The sequence below is a fragment of the Dryobates pubescens genome, chromosome 14, assembly GCF_014839835.1.
Source record: "Dryobates pubescens isolate bDryPub1 chromosome 14, bDryPub1.pri, whole genome shotgun sequence".
NCBI classification, from domain to species: Eukaryota; Metazoa; Chordata; class Aves; order Piciformes; family Picidae; genus Dryobates; species Dryobates pubescens.
The window spans coordinates 3,000,590-3,016,999 of record NC_071625.1 but is presented as its reverse complement, the minus strand read 5'-3'; the positions used below and the strand labels follow the sequence as shown (position 1 = coordinate 3,016,999).

At 44.0% G+C, this 16,410-nt stretch overlaps 1 protein-coding gene across 1 annotated transcript in view; it reads right to left on the bottom strand.

Annotated features, from left to right (window-relative positions):
• The window catches only part of VPS13B (vacuolar protein sorting 13 homolog B), a 327,037-nt gene that overhangs the window by 152,248 nt on the left and 158,379 nt on the right, over nucleotides 1–16,410 (bottom strand). Inside the window, exons 24-28 of the mRNA XM_054167231.1 lie at nucleotides 13,784–13,990; nucleotides 6,694–6,865; nucleotides 5,551–5,665; nucleotides 4,463–4,604; nucleotides 3,765–4,173 (exon numbers count right to left, since the gene is read on the bottom strand). Coding sequence (XP_054023206.1) covers nucleotides 3,765–4,173; nucleotides 4,463–4,604; nucleotides 5,551–5,665; nucleotides 6,694–6,865; nucleotides 13,784–13,990 — 1,045 coding nt within the window. The remainder of the gene's footprint in view (nucleotides 1–3,764; nucleotides 4,174–4,462; nucleotides 4,605–5,550; nucleotides 5,666–6,693; nucleotides 6,866–13,783; nucleotides 13,991–16,410) is intronic.

Below are 16,410 nucleotides of genomic sequence, written 5' to 3'. Positions count from 1 at the left end.
TAGCTGCAGAACACTGCAGAGTATTCCAGTGGAACCATTCTAGTAGCATGTGGTATGGGCTGCAACACACATGAGAAGTTCAAACACCAGGAGTGAAACAAGAGAATCTGAAATCTGACACATGTACAAAGCACAAGATATGCACTGGTCAGTGAATTCCACATCAGGAACAAAATTACTCCAAGAAGAAAAATCTCTGCTTTCCACTTCATCTCCATCACATTCAAATTTCAGCCACATGTACAGATTCTGAGTTGTAAATGCAGTGGTCACATCAGATAAAAAGCCTAGCAGATAGAAACCCAAGTTCTGCCCAGAAAAAGACAGCATCACATTTCTTGTGGTAAACTAAATTGGTGAAGTTTCCTGACAGGGAAAGACTGAGTCTGCTGTATCTCCTTCTCATCAAACACAGACATACCAGGGATGTCCAAGGACAGGACAAGGGGCAAGGGGTGCAGGCTGGAGTAGAGGAGGTGCCACAGGAACAGAAGGGAAAACTTTTTCCCTGTGAGGGTGCCAGAGCCCTGGAGCAGGCTGCCCAGAGAGACTGGGGAGTCTCCTCTGGAGACATCCAAAACCCACCTGGATGTGTCCCTGTGTGACCTGCCCTGGGTGATCCTGCTGTGTCAGGGGGTTGGACTGGATGATCTCTGGAGGTCCCTTCCAACCCCTACCATTCTGTGGTTACAAAAGCCTAAGCAAAGATTTTATCAAATCAGATCTGAAATCATAATGAAGAATGGAAGTCAGTTGTGTTTAACAAGACTAATCTGCCATAAACCCCTATTTATGATCATGTAAAAATCTGTAATTCATTATTAGCTGACTCCTGTCAGAGAGATTTTCCTTTATGTTCTCAGAGGGGCAGTACCAAAACTACCTGTTTAGTTTGATCTGAACACTCCACTTCCCATGTGACCAGATAAACACTCATCTGCCTCAAACCCGCTCTGCCAAGGTGTGGTAAAAATTAGCCTCAGAAGACTGGGATCCCTGAGCACAAGTTACTCAGTCTGACTGATTTGATACTGCTTAACAGTAAGCAAGGAGGATGTTACAAACCATATGTTAGGAGAGACTTCAAAGTGGAGAGCCAGGCTGAAGTGACAGGAATAGATCACTTCGACAAAGGCAGGACGTGCATTTATTCACCAGGCTGCCTTTTCTCTTTCACTAGCAACAAATTTATCATGTCCTTCCCAGTGATCGTGGATATTTTGCTCCCAGTGCAATTCCTGTTGTCCTCAAACTAGCCAGATGTGGATTTTCCCTGTCTTTACTGCTTTCTATCAGGATTTCTTGCCATTTACAAGTTTTATTTATAGTGTTCTGCTGTGCATTAATTCTTGTTTCTATTTGTTATCTATTTATTTATATTTATCTATTTATTTATAGTTGTCTTCATCATTAAGAGAGTGTAGAAAGTTGGCTAGATCTTGAAACACCACCTGCATCTGGGTTGGGCCACCCCCAGGCACAAATCCAGGCTGGGTGCAGAGTGGGTTGAGAGCAGCCCTGAAGAAAGAGCCTTGGGGGTGTTGGTTGCTGAGCAGCTCCCCAGGAGCCAGCAGTGCCCTCCTGCAGCCCAAAGGCAGCTGTGTGCTGGGCTGCAGCCAGAGGAGTGTGGGCAGCAGGGCAAGAGAGGGGATTCTGCCCCTTGGCTCTGTTCTGCAGAGACCCCACCTCCAATCTTGCCTCCAGTTCTGATGTTCCCAGCATGAGAGGGACACAGAGCTGTTGGGAGTGAAGAAAGTATTATGGGGGCAAATATCTGCAACGTATCAGACTTCTCTGACCTAACACACCTCCAATGTGGGTCATATTCAACTCTTTCTCCTTCCTATTGCTTCTAATTCCTATAGTTCTTGAAGGCAAGAAGCAACAGAAAAGTGATTGAGCAGACATTCAGAAACAGATGAGAATTTGGGGAAATCATAGGTGAAAGAAGAAATGAAAGCAGAATATTGCTGATTGTCTCAGTGAGGATATTTCAGAAGTGAGTTGGCTTTCTTACTAATTCAGCAAAGCTGCATTTATCATTATTCTTCCAAAGCAGGAAGAGTTTTCCTTCCTACATCCATGCTTACCCACAGTGATTCTGTTCTTTTCATGCATTTATGAGCAAAGGATCATTTCTAATAATTTCTTTTTAATACAGCCACAGAGCTACAAAAGCTTAGTTAGAAAGAGTTCCTTGATAGCACGCCCTGGAGCTCCTTTCCAACTGGAATCATCATTCTTTCTTGCCAACACAGGCAGTCTAATTTTATCTTCCTGTGTTTTCAGCAGTCCCAGTTGGAGAACTGCAGAGGATGTTGGCAAAACAAAAGCTCTATGTAAATTCCCACTGTCTGCACTCCTTGCAGTTAGGTTATGAGAACATTCTAAAGACTGTACTCTTAGGATTAGATTGTGTGCTGTTGCACAGAATGGCAAACCCCCTACCCCTATAGGACTGATGTCAATATCTCATGGCAGCATAAAAAAAATGTTTCCTTTTCCCTTTTCAATCTCTAGAGCTGTTGGCAATGGCAGTGATCGTGTTCCTGACAGCTGTCACCAGGTGTAAGGCCAGTGGCATCCTGGGCTGCACTGATAATCATGTCCAGCGTTGCTCTTGCGAGACCCCACCAGGAGTACAGTGCCCAGCTCTGGGGTCCTCAATGCAAGAAAGATGTGGACCTGATGGAAAGAGTCCACAGGAGGGCCAAGGAAGCAATCAGAGGGCTGGAGCACCTCTCCTATGAAGACAGGCTGAGCAAGCTGAGGTTGCTCAGCCTGGAGAAGAGAACAATCCAGGAAGACCTAAGAGCAGCCTTCCAGCACCTGGGAGGATCCTACAAGTGAGCTGGGGAGGGACTGTTTCCAAAGGCCTCCAGTGACAGGAAAAGGGGAGGTGGTTTTAAACTAGAGCAGGGTAGAATCAGACTGGACATCAAGAAGAAATTCTTTACTATGAGGGCAGTGGAAGACTGGAACAGGTTTCCCAGGGAGCTGGTTGAGGTCCCATCCCTGGAGACATTCAAGGTCAGGCTTAAACAACCTGATCTAGATGGGGCTGTTCCTGTTCACAAGGGGGGTTGGACTAGATGGCCTCTAGATGTCCCTTCCAACCCAATGCATTCTATGATTGTAACAGGGGTGTAAATACATTTTATGTATGAAAAGGAAATAATTTCTTACCAAAAAAAGTATTATCTATCAATCAGATGGCTACTGCCTGTTGTTTGAAAGAACATCTGCCTCTAGCCACACTTCTGCAAATAACTGAAAGCCTCTTGCATAAGAGAGTCTGAAAAGCTTCAACTAACACTTACTACATAAATGATAAATGTATCCCCTCAGTTGGGCACTAGTCACAAGGTACATCTGAGTAACATTCATCCCCCTGCTTCACTAGTGCACGGGTTTCTAGGTGCCCATTGCACAAGAGCTAAGGCTCCCTGCATATGCCTCCTTGCTGGAATAGGCATCCATAGAAGACTGAACTGGTTTCAACATAATAAGAGTTACCACATAAATCACTACTGCAGAATTGGGTTCTCTTTTCACAGTTTTTGGCCACTTTTTGTTAGATTCATATTTTAAATGCAAACTTAAAAGAAGCTTTCAGCAAATCGGCAGAGAAGTGGCATGAGAGCTACGCTTCCTAACTGACCCTTACAACTGAAGGCACTAGCAGCAGTCAATGATTTAACTAAGTTAGAGCATTTATCTACATCAGACAACAGCAAAAAAGACCCTAGCATAAAATACTGTACCCTCTGCAGGGTGATGATCTTCCTCATTTTTGGGGAAGAAGACTCTTATGACACCAGTGTTGACATAAATCAGAGGCAAGTTGCGGGAAGTCAGAGCATGAGTCCTCATAGGTTGGCCTGGTGACTTTCTCTTCTCCTTTGGGCTCCTCGGCAGCCTGGCTTGAAAAATGCTTGCAATTGCATTGAGCAGGGGAAAACAGAGGACAACATCAAAGGCTTGAGCAGAGAGAAGGATCTCATGAAGAAAGTGAGGGGAACCATCCGTGTGACCTTCGGACAGCTTATGGAACGTCCTGCGTTCATTCCTCGAGATCAGCTTGTGCCGGACGTTCTTTGTCACTGCTTTGGTGTAAGTGAGAGAAAGGAACCCATGCTGCTGGTGTGAGCCATCCAGAAGTTTTGCAGTTGTCTGTTTGAAGGGATAAAACAAATAAATAAAATTCCTCTACCTACAAAAACCCCAAAAAAGATTGACAACTACTATGAAATAAGAGGGAACCAACCCAGCTAATACAATCAACGAGACAGAATAACCAATAGCGTAATCAAGTGTAATCACTAATACATAACTGATATTCAGTACCACAAAATACAATTGATGACAAGAACCTAAGGCCATTTTGGGGTTTGGGTTTTAATTCCAACTGGCATTTCTCAGTGGATGTTGTGTAGTAAAAGGTTTGAAGCAAGGTTCTCACCGAGGGAAAGAAGCCAGAGAAGTTACTGAAAGGGTCTTGCTTGCTGACGGGTCGAACCAGCAAGGTGCGTCTGTTCAGCTTGTCAGTGCAGGAAAGGAACACACCTCCACACTGCCCCAGTGACCAGCAGTCTCCCCCAAGGCTTGAGCCAATGCAGGAGGGGCATGGCAGAGGAGAAGACCAAAAAGGAACAAATTAAAAATGGCTCTAAGCAAAAAAAAGTTACAATAAATGTGCTTTGGATCCAACCTGGCCTTGATGACCCCCAGAGAGGAGGCATCCACAACCTCCCTGCACAGCCTATTGCAGACTCTCACTACCCTCCTACTGAAGAACTTCTTCCTCAGCTCCAGTCTAACCCTGCTCTCCCTCAGCTTCAAACCATTCCCCCTTGGCCTGGCTCTAGACACCCTCAGGAAAAGTCTCTCTGCAGCCTTCCTGTAGCATCCCTTCAGGTATTGGAAAGCAGCTCTAAGGTCCCCCTGGAGCTTTCTCTTCTCCAGGCTGAACACCCCCAGCTCCCTCAGCCTGTCCTCATAGCAGAGGTGCTCCAGCCCTTGGAACATCTTTGTGGCCCTCCTCTGGACTTGCTCCAACAGCTCTGTGTCCTGTCCTGGGGTATGTCTGTACAACATTATGCTGTGTCACACAGATGATCTGCTTAGCTCCCTGTGTTGGGGTTACTGAGCCATGGCAATGGAAACAAATCTATTTTTTAGCCACTTCTTTTTAATATCCAAGAGTGCAGTACCATAAATCATCAAATATTGGCACTTGCCAACACACAATGAGGCACTACTTAAAGAATTCCCCATTCAGACGTTCTCCTATAACGAACAGACTTCTGTTTAATGTACAGCAGAGCACTACACGTAAATAAATGCTCCCCTGATTTGCAATGGTTTCTAAGGATTCCTTTGCAATCAGACAGAATTCTGAGAAAATGGAATTGTTATTACTTAGAAGGTTAGGATAATTTCACAGAAGTGAGCAATTTACTTTAAATTCAAGTTAAGAATTAAGAAAAAAACCCCACCTGCCTCCTTCTTTGAGCCTGAAATTAAAGCAGAGCAAGCACCAGCAATTACCTGTTTCTGTAATGGTCAATATTGAAGCTTTCAATTTTACATTTGATTTTGGTATAGACATCCTGCATATCCACTGAGGCACTGAGATCTTCCAGTTCACTGACAACACAAACTTCTGCAATAGTCCAAGAAAACCACAGGTATTGCTTATGCATCTGAAACTTGCAGGTTGTAAAGCAAGAAACGTGCCTGAGCTCCCACATTTAGCAATGTGGCTAATTAGCAAGAGGCTAATGCTGATTCTACCCAAAGTTTCTTCCAAAAGCATTTCTTTGGCTCAGGTGCCACACAGACAGGAACCAGAAAAAACATAATCCTAGAATCCAAATCTTTCCATGCAGAGATGCAGAGAGATTTAGATATTGGATTTTTAGTTCAGCTGTTCATAATATAAGGCATCCAAAAAATGAACATTTTTTGGGTCAAGATATTTCCTCCAGCAACACTTGGCATTTCTTTCCCCCGTTGTTTCAAACCAAAGGCTCAAGTACATCTCTTGGGAAACCAGCTCTCATCAGCAGTCTCCTTATCCCACTTCTCTGAGTCACAATGTCAGTTTCTAAGCAGCAGTGTTTCCAGTCCGGCAGCACATTCACATCATCCAAGCTGCACCCAAATAATCAATGTTTGGGTGATAATCTGACTTCAGTCTCAAGGGAAAAAGGAGAAGCTGTGCACCACACACACCTCTTTTCAACACCTAAGTGGAAACTTCTGCCTTGAACTCCATACTAAACCTTCCAGGATTTCAAGGGCTGTACTGTGATGTTATCTTAAATTAGAAATTATCAAGAGAGAGCTACTTGTCTAAACATGGGCATACACAAACCAAACTACTAAATCCTAGCAAAATTCAAATTGATTGCTTCTAATGACACCCCCTGGGGCACCCACATTGGTTAGTCAAGTAACCAATTTAGTTTCAATTTCATCATCTTTCCACGCAGAGGTGGTTTGTGGCAAAGCACAACCCTGCTCTCATGCACTAACCTAACTACAGCCAGTTACTGTAGTGTAAAATAGAGATCTAACCCCAAACTTCTGCATGGCAGTGTTTAGCACTGATACAGAATGTTTGGAGCAGCTAACAGCGTGCTGTAAAATAACCGAAGGGATCAAAGATCAGCAAACAAGGCTGAGTACCTGTGCCATTGTTTCTAGGATCAGGAGCAAAGAACTTGATGGTAATCTTTGGCAACATCCACTGCATCCACAGGCTGACACGGCCACTGGAGACTCCAATGTTACTGGTGGTTTGTTCCAACGTAATGGAGTCTGAGAACGGGGAATCATCACCGCCCTGAAGAGAATCACCCTAGAAAGCAGACGCAGAAGTTGAGGAAAACAAACTATTGCTCTGCATTGCTCCTCTTTTTCCTCCCATCTGGACTAATGCAGACGTCCAAACTATATAAGCACAGGCTCAGTGCTGGTATGTTTGAGTCAAGGCATTTTTTAACGTCAGGAGAAAAATAAAATGCATATATTAATTTGTTTTTTAGGTAGAGGTAACAGACTTTGGCAACGATTCTGTGGTACAACTGTAAGGCTCCAGGACTTAGTTCCACTTGGTGTAGAGAGCTTTCCTCATCAACTCTGTGCTAATGAAATGCTATCATCATTGAAAACCAAACAAATACAGGCTGATAGGAATATTTTGAGATGCAGTGGGGAAGAGGATAAGAATGACGAAAGCCAAAGGAGCAAAGAGCTGTTGAAGGGGCCAAAGGAAGAGCCACTGGGGATGGTCATACCACTACACTACAAACACACTGATGGTGAGTGTTGGGGGTTTTTTGACCTTCTTCTCTGTGCTTCCCTGTAACTCAGTTTTAATGAGTCTTTATTTGTAAATTACAAATGAAGTCATCATTCTGAGTCAGAGAAGCCTCCTCCTTTTCCATCACTTGCGATTTCACGCCATCAGCATGGCATCAGTTCTATGCCTTCCAATTTCTGCCCATAAATTCCTTCCTTCTGGTTTCTTTTGTGTAACTCATCCACGTGGTTCTTTGACACTGCCACACCCTCACAATTTGCCTTTGACTGGTATCTCAAAAAGATGATGCTTCTGTGTCGAACTTCCATTGTGTCTGAGGCGACTTCTCATCAAATCTCATGCTTTAGAGATATTGGAGTCAGTAGTACTCTGCAATTGAGGGATGCCTTCAGCAGCTTTGAAGGAAGGAGTCAGGAAAGGACAATTTCCCTTTGATGACATCTTCAGATAGATTTCACAGGGTATCAAGAAACAGAAGTCAATGCAAGGTTAAGGAAAGAGAGAAACACTACTTATTTAAACCTAAGAATTTGTTTATTTACAGTTCAAGTCAAAGTTCAAGCCACTGTTGATGTTCTGTGAACTGATATGCTGCACTCTATTCCTTTTGTTCTATTACAAACATGTATTTATTTATTTGCTCATTTGTTTGTTTATTAACAGCTGGACCCTCTTCCAAATTCTTTCTGTACTGCAGCACTTTAGGCACACTTTGCCAAACTGCAATTTATAAGCTGTGATGGAGGAGGTGGGAATGAGAGACAGCCTCCTCCTCACCCTCCATACACACCCTGATTCTCCCACTGGACATGTTCCAAAATGCTTTTTTCTAAGAAAAATCAACTTTGTACTAAAATGTTGGCAGATGGCTACATGTCCAGCAGTTAAAGAAAGAAGAAAACAATAGTAAATGAAACTTAATAGTGTACAGTTAACAGCAAACACGTCCTGCCACCACGGCAAGTTTTGACTTTTATACTTGGGTTATTTTACTTCCATTAATTTAATGTCTTCAGGTGTTTTATTAATGTTGGTTTAACTTCCCTTCTTTTTTCTTTGCCCACAGAGAGCTGTTTTGTGTTTAGTGGTTTGAGTGTACAGATAATTTAGTCCTGCAGAAAATGGAGGCCATCATTTCCCCACACTTTTCTTTTAAAGCTGACTTTCTGAAGACATGAAATGATGTACTGTTCCTGTCAAAGAATCAGTCAGTTCATCATTCTGGCACAAGGTTACTTATTATGGTCTTTGTGAGGTTCTTGAAGAGCTGTATTTATCTATCATAACCTGAGACACATATAAAAAGCAAACTAGCTCAGGAATGTGCAGTCAAATTTAACAGCTGCAAATTCTGCATTTGGGGGCCCCTACCAACTTCCAAGCCTATTATATCTATGAAGTTTACCAAGAAACAGAGTTACAGGCTCTGGCCCAGGTGTATCCTCAGAAACTGATTCTCCTTTTCTAAATACATAATGGAACAGACCAGATGATATGCTATAATCAAAAAACACAGAGGCAAGGAAAAGAGGCCAAGATGCTTGCAGCTTCCATTCCTATTGCTAGAGCTAAGCTTTCACTGGCATCAGAGAATGGCTCAGGTTGGAAGGGACCTCGGAGCTCATCTCCTCCAACCTCCCCGCCATGGGCAGGGACACCTCTCAACTAGACTCAGTTGCTCAAGGCCTTATCCAACCTGGCCCTGAATACCCCCAGGGAGGAGGCAAACACGAGCATCGTTCCAATGTTGTTTGTGCTGATGCTTGTCTGATTTGCAGATGTTTCTCAGACTTTAATTCCTGTAGCATGTGAGGTGACCTCACTAAATCCTGTTCAAACTGCGTGGCTCACACTCCTGTAGCTGCACAACCAAACTCCAGGTAGGCACAAGTGAGCCCTAGGCGTGCAGGTAGACAACTTGAAAAAGAAAAGCAGGCTTTGCATTTCTAAGGCTGAAGTACAGGATGTTGATGTCAAATACAGTTAACAGAAACAGAAGAATTGGGAACTTCTGGACACAGGCAGAGGCAGAGTAAGCTGAGGATCAGACACTTGGAGCATGATTTTGGAACTTGTTCTACCACAGGGCCTGCAAGTCCTAACCAGGGCCTCGACTCACATGTACTCGGTTTTGCAGTGTGATTCTGTACTCAAGTTACCACATTCCCACCCAATATTCCAAGTTACTGCTGTATACTACTGCTTGGACCAGCTACCTTGAGAGTACAGCTGAAGGCATGAAGCTGAGGCTTTCAGGGATAACAGCTTCTGTGTGCAGCAGTGCCAGCTGCGGAGCTGACCAACAGAGAGCCCCAGCTGCCCAGCGCCGTGGCCCTGCTCCTCCCGTTCTCCTATTCTCCAGTTCAACGTGCACACACTGATTATTTTCTGCCATTTAACCATATGTAAACAGTTGAATTGGCCCATTTTCTTTTGCAGTGGCAGAGGCAATGCAGATGTTCCTCTGAAGGCAGATGTTGCTATATGGCTATCCTTTGGGAGGAGAAAAATGAAGAGATCGCGTTTCTCCTTAGCGTTCTGTTAATGTTTCTGTAACCAGAACCATCGGGCAGTCACAGGGGCTGCAAAACTGATGGTCTGCAGGAGCTGACATCTATCTCTTTTATTGTTGTTTTGTTTTGTTTTGCTTTAAATAAACTCAAATTCTTAGGGATATTTTCCAGGGGGAAATGAAGAAACTGAAGTGAGAAGAGAGGCTGCATTATTCTTGTTTTCACTTTGGATTTTCAGCACCCAGCCTGCTGCAGTTAAAAATGTTTATGCATTCATTTTCTGCTCTGTTTCCAGATCTACAGAAAAAACTCCAGTTAAAAGAGTCGGAAACCCTGAACTATTTTCCCACAACTTTTCATGCCAAGACCTAAAATATACAATTTAATTCTTTCGCCGATTGTTGCAAATTGACCAATATGCTAAGTTTATTTTCTTTGCAGAATTTATCTTTGTTCATCAGGAAGACCCAAACATAAGAAGCCTTCATCCTTGGCCTGCCTAAAGCTCAGGGATGATCACAGTTTGGCCACACTAATGCTATGCCTTATCAAAATAACTTCTGCGTTCTTGCTTAATCACCAAGCTTCCCCAAGGACTAAACACTTCTACCACTGTTTGTACTTAAGTAAACAGTAACAAGTGGCCTGTTGTAGGCTGTACTACCTTTGCTTTTGCTGCTCCAAAGGAGGGATGGTAAAAATGATAAAGTGCTTCCAGCCCTCCAGGACTTAAGCCTCTCATTCATGTTTCCCTGTCTTACCACCACCCAGGCTCGAGTGCAGCAAGCTAGGTAGCTCCATGCACACAGCACTGTGGCGCTCGCTATCGACTTGTCAGCATGAAAAGAATTACACACAGCTTAAAATATAAATCATCCCCAGCTCACATAAACAAATCACTTCTTTTGCTGTTGAATATAAACAGTCATGAGAGTTTGCTTTCTTCTGATTCATTTATAGCAAGTCCATTGCAGCTGAAAGAAGCTTTAAAAATAATCATTTGTCTCCTACGGAACAAAATAACACATTAAACTAGAAAATCCCAAAACTCAGACTCCCTCCCCCATCACACAGCACAGTATTTCTGTTTGCTGGATTTCAAGATTTAAAGACTTTCTAAACAAAAAAATAGGAACAGCTGAAGAAAACACAGACTCTGATAAAACACAAAGCTCTGGAAAATTGCCCTAAGTCAAACCTGCTGAAACACACATTATTTAATTACTCTCTATACTTCATTGCTGCCTGTTGGCAGTGCTGGCTATAAAATACACAGCTGCAAGGTGAAGTTGTGGCTGATGCACTCGATTGTTATGTTTTGCCTGCTCTATTTCTTCCATTAAAAATATTACTGCTATAATAGTCTGGGGGGGAAAAAAATGTTATCATTTACAAATACAGAGACTTACTTTCCAGATCATAGAATCATAGAATCAAACAGGTTGGAAGGGATCTCCAAGATCATCCAGTCCAACCTATCACCCAGCCCTATTCAATCAACTAGACCATGGCACTAAGTGCCTCATCCAGTCTCTTGAAGATCTCCAGGGACAGTGACTCCACCACCTCCCTGGGCAGCACATTCCAATGGCAAATCACTTTCTGTGAAGAACTTCTTCCTAATATCCAGCCTGAACCTCCCCTGGCTACAACCTACCTTCAGGGAGTTGTAGACAGGATTGAGGTCTCCCCTGAGCCTTCCCTTCTGCAGGTTAAGCAACCCCAGCTCCCTCAGCCTCTCCTCACAGGGCTGTGTTCCAGGCCCCTCACCAGTTTTGTTGCCCTTCACTGAACACGTTCCAGGACATCAACATCCCTCTTGAATGGAGGGGCCCAGAACTGGGCGCAGTACTCAAGGTGTGGCCTGACCAGTGCTGAGTACAGGGGAAGAATAACCTCCCTTGTCCTGCTGGCTACACTATACTGATACAGGCCAGGATGTCATTGGCTCTCATGGCCACAAACAACATGGACCTAGATTTGCCCCACTGACTTCCTTGTGACTAACATTAGGCCAATATCAAGTACCATCAAACATCTAAAAACCAAAATATGCCTTCATAAGTAGTCAATACTAACATCTTAGAGAATGCAAAGATGTGAAGCACTTAAATAGTATGAAGCATTTAAATAGATTAAAATAAAAATATTTTTCTTCTTCTCCAAGGATTTGCAAGGGGTTTTTTCAGGCCTGCCTGTCCCAAGACAGCAATTGAGCAAGGATTTGTTGGTATTAGGTGCCCTGACCAGTGAGTGCCTGCACTATAACTGCCTCATCTGCTTTTATCACTCAGGCTCTTTGGGATGGGAAAGGAGTGGTCCAGCTCCAACCAGCAGCAAAGCCATAGTCAGAGATAAATCAGGCCCAGGGAAATGGTAGAATGCTGCTCCAGCTTTCTCAGCTGTCTCCATCTTCTCTTTCCACTCTGCTGTTCACTGAAAGCAAGTCATTCTCAGCCACCCTCCACTTCCAAGCTGTATCACTTATTATCAGCTGGTTAACTTCCCTGACATCCCAGTTCCTGCAATCACCATTTCTGTGATGTATTAAAGGTAACTTTTGCCTTCCTGTATCCAACCTCCCCCAGTTCCTCAGGGCTCAGATTTTCTACACCAGTCTATGAAGAGTATGTGATGCATACCATGACACATGAGGCTGACAAGCATTAGGTCACTCTGAAATCCCCTACCCCACTTCCACACTTTTTGAAATTAAAGTTACTTCTTCAGCACCTACCTGGAAAAAATATTCAGAGCTCATCCATACTTTGGTGCAAGACAATGCAACTGGTTTCTCAAATACTTGTTTGGATTTCACTACTTAGGCTCTTGTGAACGAACAGGGCCCCCAGATAAAAAGTCTTTTGTGTAAGGCAGATGTCACGGACAATGATCCATATTGGCCATGGAGGACTGTGTCTACACCCAGCAGAAAACCTTGGCCTCCTGACAAACAGCATGGCTGAACAGCCTGACATCTGCAGCCCATTAGGCAATGTGACAGGTAGAACTTGCTGCTGCACTTAACAGCAGACCAAAAAATGTTAAAAATCTGTCTCCGTTTCTTGTCCACAAGGCCTGTCAGCTTCCCCTGCCTGCTTCTGGGGCGCAGAACAGCTGCATACCTCTCTGTACTGATGCCACTCAGGTGCATCCCTGCAACTATAGCAGGGTTCTGTGCACACCTGAGCATACTGAGGAGGTCATTTTTCTTCAAATAAAGTCTGTGTTATACAAAATATAGCTGAGGTGCACAGCAGACTGAAGCAGTACAAAGTAGCAGCTGGAGACAGCAGAACTGACCAGGTTCTCTCTCTCTTCTTTACATCCAACCATTTTCAAACAAAGGAGAAGCACAATTTCAGGATAGTACTATCTACAGCAAGGTAGGGTGGTGATAACAAAGTCAGTGACTACTCTCAAAGGACAAACAGCTTTCCCTGGTGAAACTTCCTACAGTCTCAAACACCTGGCCAAGTACCTGTTCATCCGTCTCACTCCCATGGCTGCCAGTACAGTCTACACGTGGCAGCTCTCCACTGACACTGTAGTACTGGCTTCAGCATGACAGGCTGACTGCTGAAGCTGCTTGAGGTGATTCACAGTTATCACAGGTACCCCCAAAACATCAGTTACTGTTCTTATGCCTTATGCCTCATTCTCCTGAACCTGAAAACATGAACTATCATTTTCTGATGAGACTTACTATTCATTCCCTTCAAAGAGAAGCAACCCAGACTAGCAATAAACAGAGAAGCAGAATTGATTGTGGGTTTCTTTGCTCCTTCCTCTTGTTCCACCAAGGAGAGCCAGGAACTGTTCATCACTAGTTTATTGGAGCAAAGTGACACTACTGCTCTTTCTGACTCTTGCTTGCCTGCTCCACCCCACACCTCCTGAGTCAGACCTTGGGTGGCACTTTGCATCTGCAGTAGCCTACCTCCGTAGTGGTGCCGATGTCAGCAGATGGGCTGTACGTGCTGGTGTCTGGCGGAGCAGTACCAACGCTGCTTTTAACTGGAGAGCTAGGAGGAGCAGGTCCCGTCATGGGCTCAGTGTAGACAGGAGATTGATAGAGAACTCCTTTCCTCTGGATTTTATTCCAAACTTTACTTGTGATCTCAGCCAATTCATACAAAAGCTGCACCTAAAGGAAAAAAACAACACCAAACCCTTTTTTAAGATGAAACTTTCCTTAATGAGGTTAAGGGAAAATCATCAAAGTCCTCCACTGAGACTTAGAATCACAGTATCACAGTATCACCAAGGTTGGAAGAGACCCCAAGGATCATCAAGTCCAACCTGTCCCAACAGACCTCATGACTAGACCATGGCACCAAGTGCCACGTCCAATCTCCCCTTGAACACCTCCAGGGACGGTGACTCCACCACCTCCCTGGGCAGCACATCCCAATGATGAATGACTTGCTCAGTGAAGAACTTTTTCCTCACCTCGAGTCTAAACCTCCCCTGGCACAGCTTGAGACTGTGTCCCCTTGTTCTGGTGCTGGTTGCCTGGGAGAAGAGACCAACCCCTTCCTGTCTACAACCACCTTTCAGGTAGTTGTAGAGGGCAATGAGGTCGCCCTTGAGCCTCCTCTTCTCCAGGCTAAACAATCCCAGCTCCCTCAGCCTCTCCTCACAGGGCTGTGCTCAAGGCCTCTCCCCAGCCTTGTTGCCCTTCTCTGGACACGTTCAAGTGTCTCGATGTCCTTCTTAAACTGAGGGGCCCAGAACTGGACAGAATGTAGCAGAAGTGAATTTTTCACCATTTATAGAACTCTGATATGCAGCAACAGTGCAATTAAAGTAACTAACATCAGCTACAGCCCTGTGATTTTGATAAAAATAATGTGTGCCTTGCCCAAATGTACAGTTCGTGGCTCATAAAAACAGAGCCAGCAACAAGCTCTTGTAAACCTTCTATTTATACCAATGTCAACAATTAAACACAGGTAACTCGTGCTGTATTTCCTCTGTAGAGATACTGCACGTGGCAAACCAGAAACATGGCAAGTTTATGAGATATTGCCAATGCAGAAGAGATCAATTTAAATGCTATTAAAACAACGATCCCGGGGGGGCACACGAAGCCGTTGGGTGCTTCAAGAAGACTACCCACTATCAAACTCAGCAGTCTCCTGGCATATGTCATTGCAATCTTCAGCACCACACTGTTTAACTTGCACATTGTTTGACTGGGTTCTAAGCTATTTACACAAGTTTTTGTAAATAAGCATTAATCACAGGATCTGTGAGACAACAGACCGCGAGATACTGTCTAAAACAAGCTCAGAGAGCACTGCAAACAATATATAAGCAGATCCACAGCTGGATACCATACCCAACTTGCCACTATAAAAAATGGAAATTCTCATATTTATAAGAACTTTAAGCCTCAGGACACATCTACTCTGTGAAGCTGGCTTCTTATGTGGGCAGAACAGATGCAGCAAAACACTGTTGTCAATCTCCATTTGATACAAAGCAGCACTTGATGCTGTGCGTGAGAGCGTGTGATGAAGGCTCAAAGTACACGCTGCAGCCCTTCCTTAAGAGGTGAAGGGCTGGAATTTTATAAAACCTTCATTCATCTTGCATTTTCTTTTGAAGTCTCAAGGCTTACACTGAGCAGGTCATATACTCCCTTCTGACAGAATTTTTCCTTGCAGGAGATAAACTTCTCGGTACTTTTTTTTTGTCTCCTGTGCAGCCCAAGCCACAGACGAGCAGGAACTCCAGCTGTGCCAACAAGCTCTTTTAGTTATGCTTTAAAATATTTGGTGTCTGTAGCACTTAAATTACTCATTACAAATTTCTGAGCTTGCCTGAGTCCCTTCCATGGAACTCAGGCAGAACAACTAGTAAGGTCCATCTGACTGATTAATAGAACATTAACTGGTGCTGACACTCTGCTGCCAAAAGAAAGAGTCTCTAGAAAGCTAGCAGGATACAGGCACATATCCAAGTCATCCATGCTTGCAACCTCCCCTCCCTCAAGAAACCAAAGGATAATTTGAGCTCTCCTTGCCTTAATGAAGCAGGGCTTCCAGAAATTTAATTATGCTACTGTTCATAAATGCACCAAATGACCCACAGGAAGGAATGATGCCATTTCCTTGTTTACATACAAGCTGATACATAGGGTGAGGAGGTTTGCCGTCAGCTAATCCAACACTGAAGAGTGTAAATCTCATTGGGGCTGCAAGAACCATAATCTGTGAAATTAATAATTCCTTATCAGGGAGATTTGCTTTTTAAATTGCTCAGGCTAGGATCTTTGCAGCCTTTGAGTGGCTCTTTGAGACAGCAGCAGCCATATCTCTGAACATTGCCACCAACCAGCCAAACAAGAACTATCACCCGAATACTGTCCCTGAAACCAGAGCCAGGGCAACAACTGCACCATGAAGAAAGGCACATTTCGATCAGAGGGAGGTGATCTTCATGGAGGTGTGTTAAAAAGTACACAACACCACAAAAAAGGCTCACCCCAAAAAGTCCATTAAAACAACACCCAAGGCACGTGTTGATCTGTAGATCAAATTGAAAGACCTCAGACAAAGA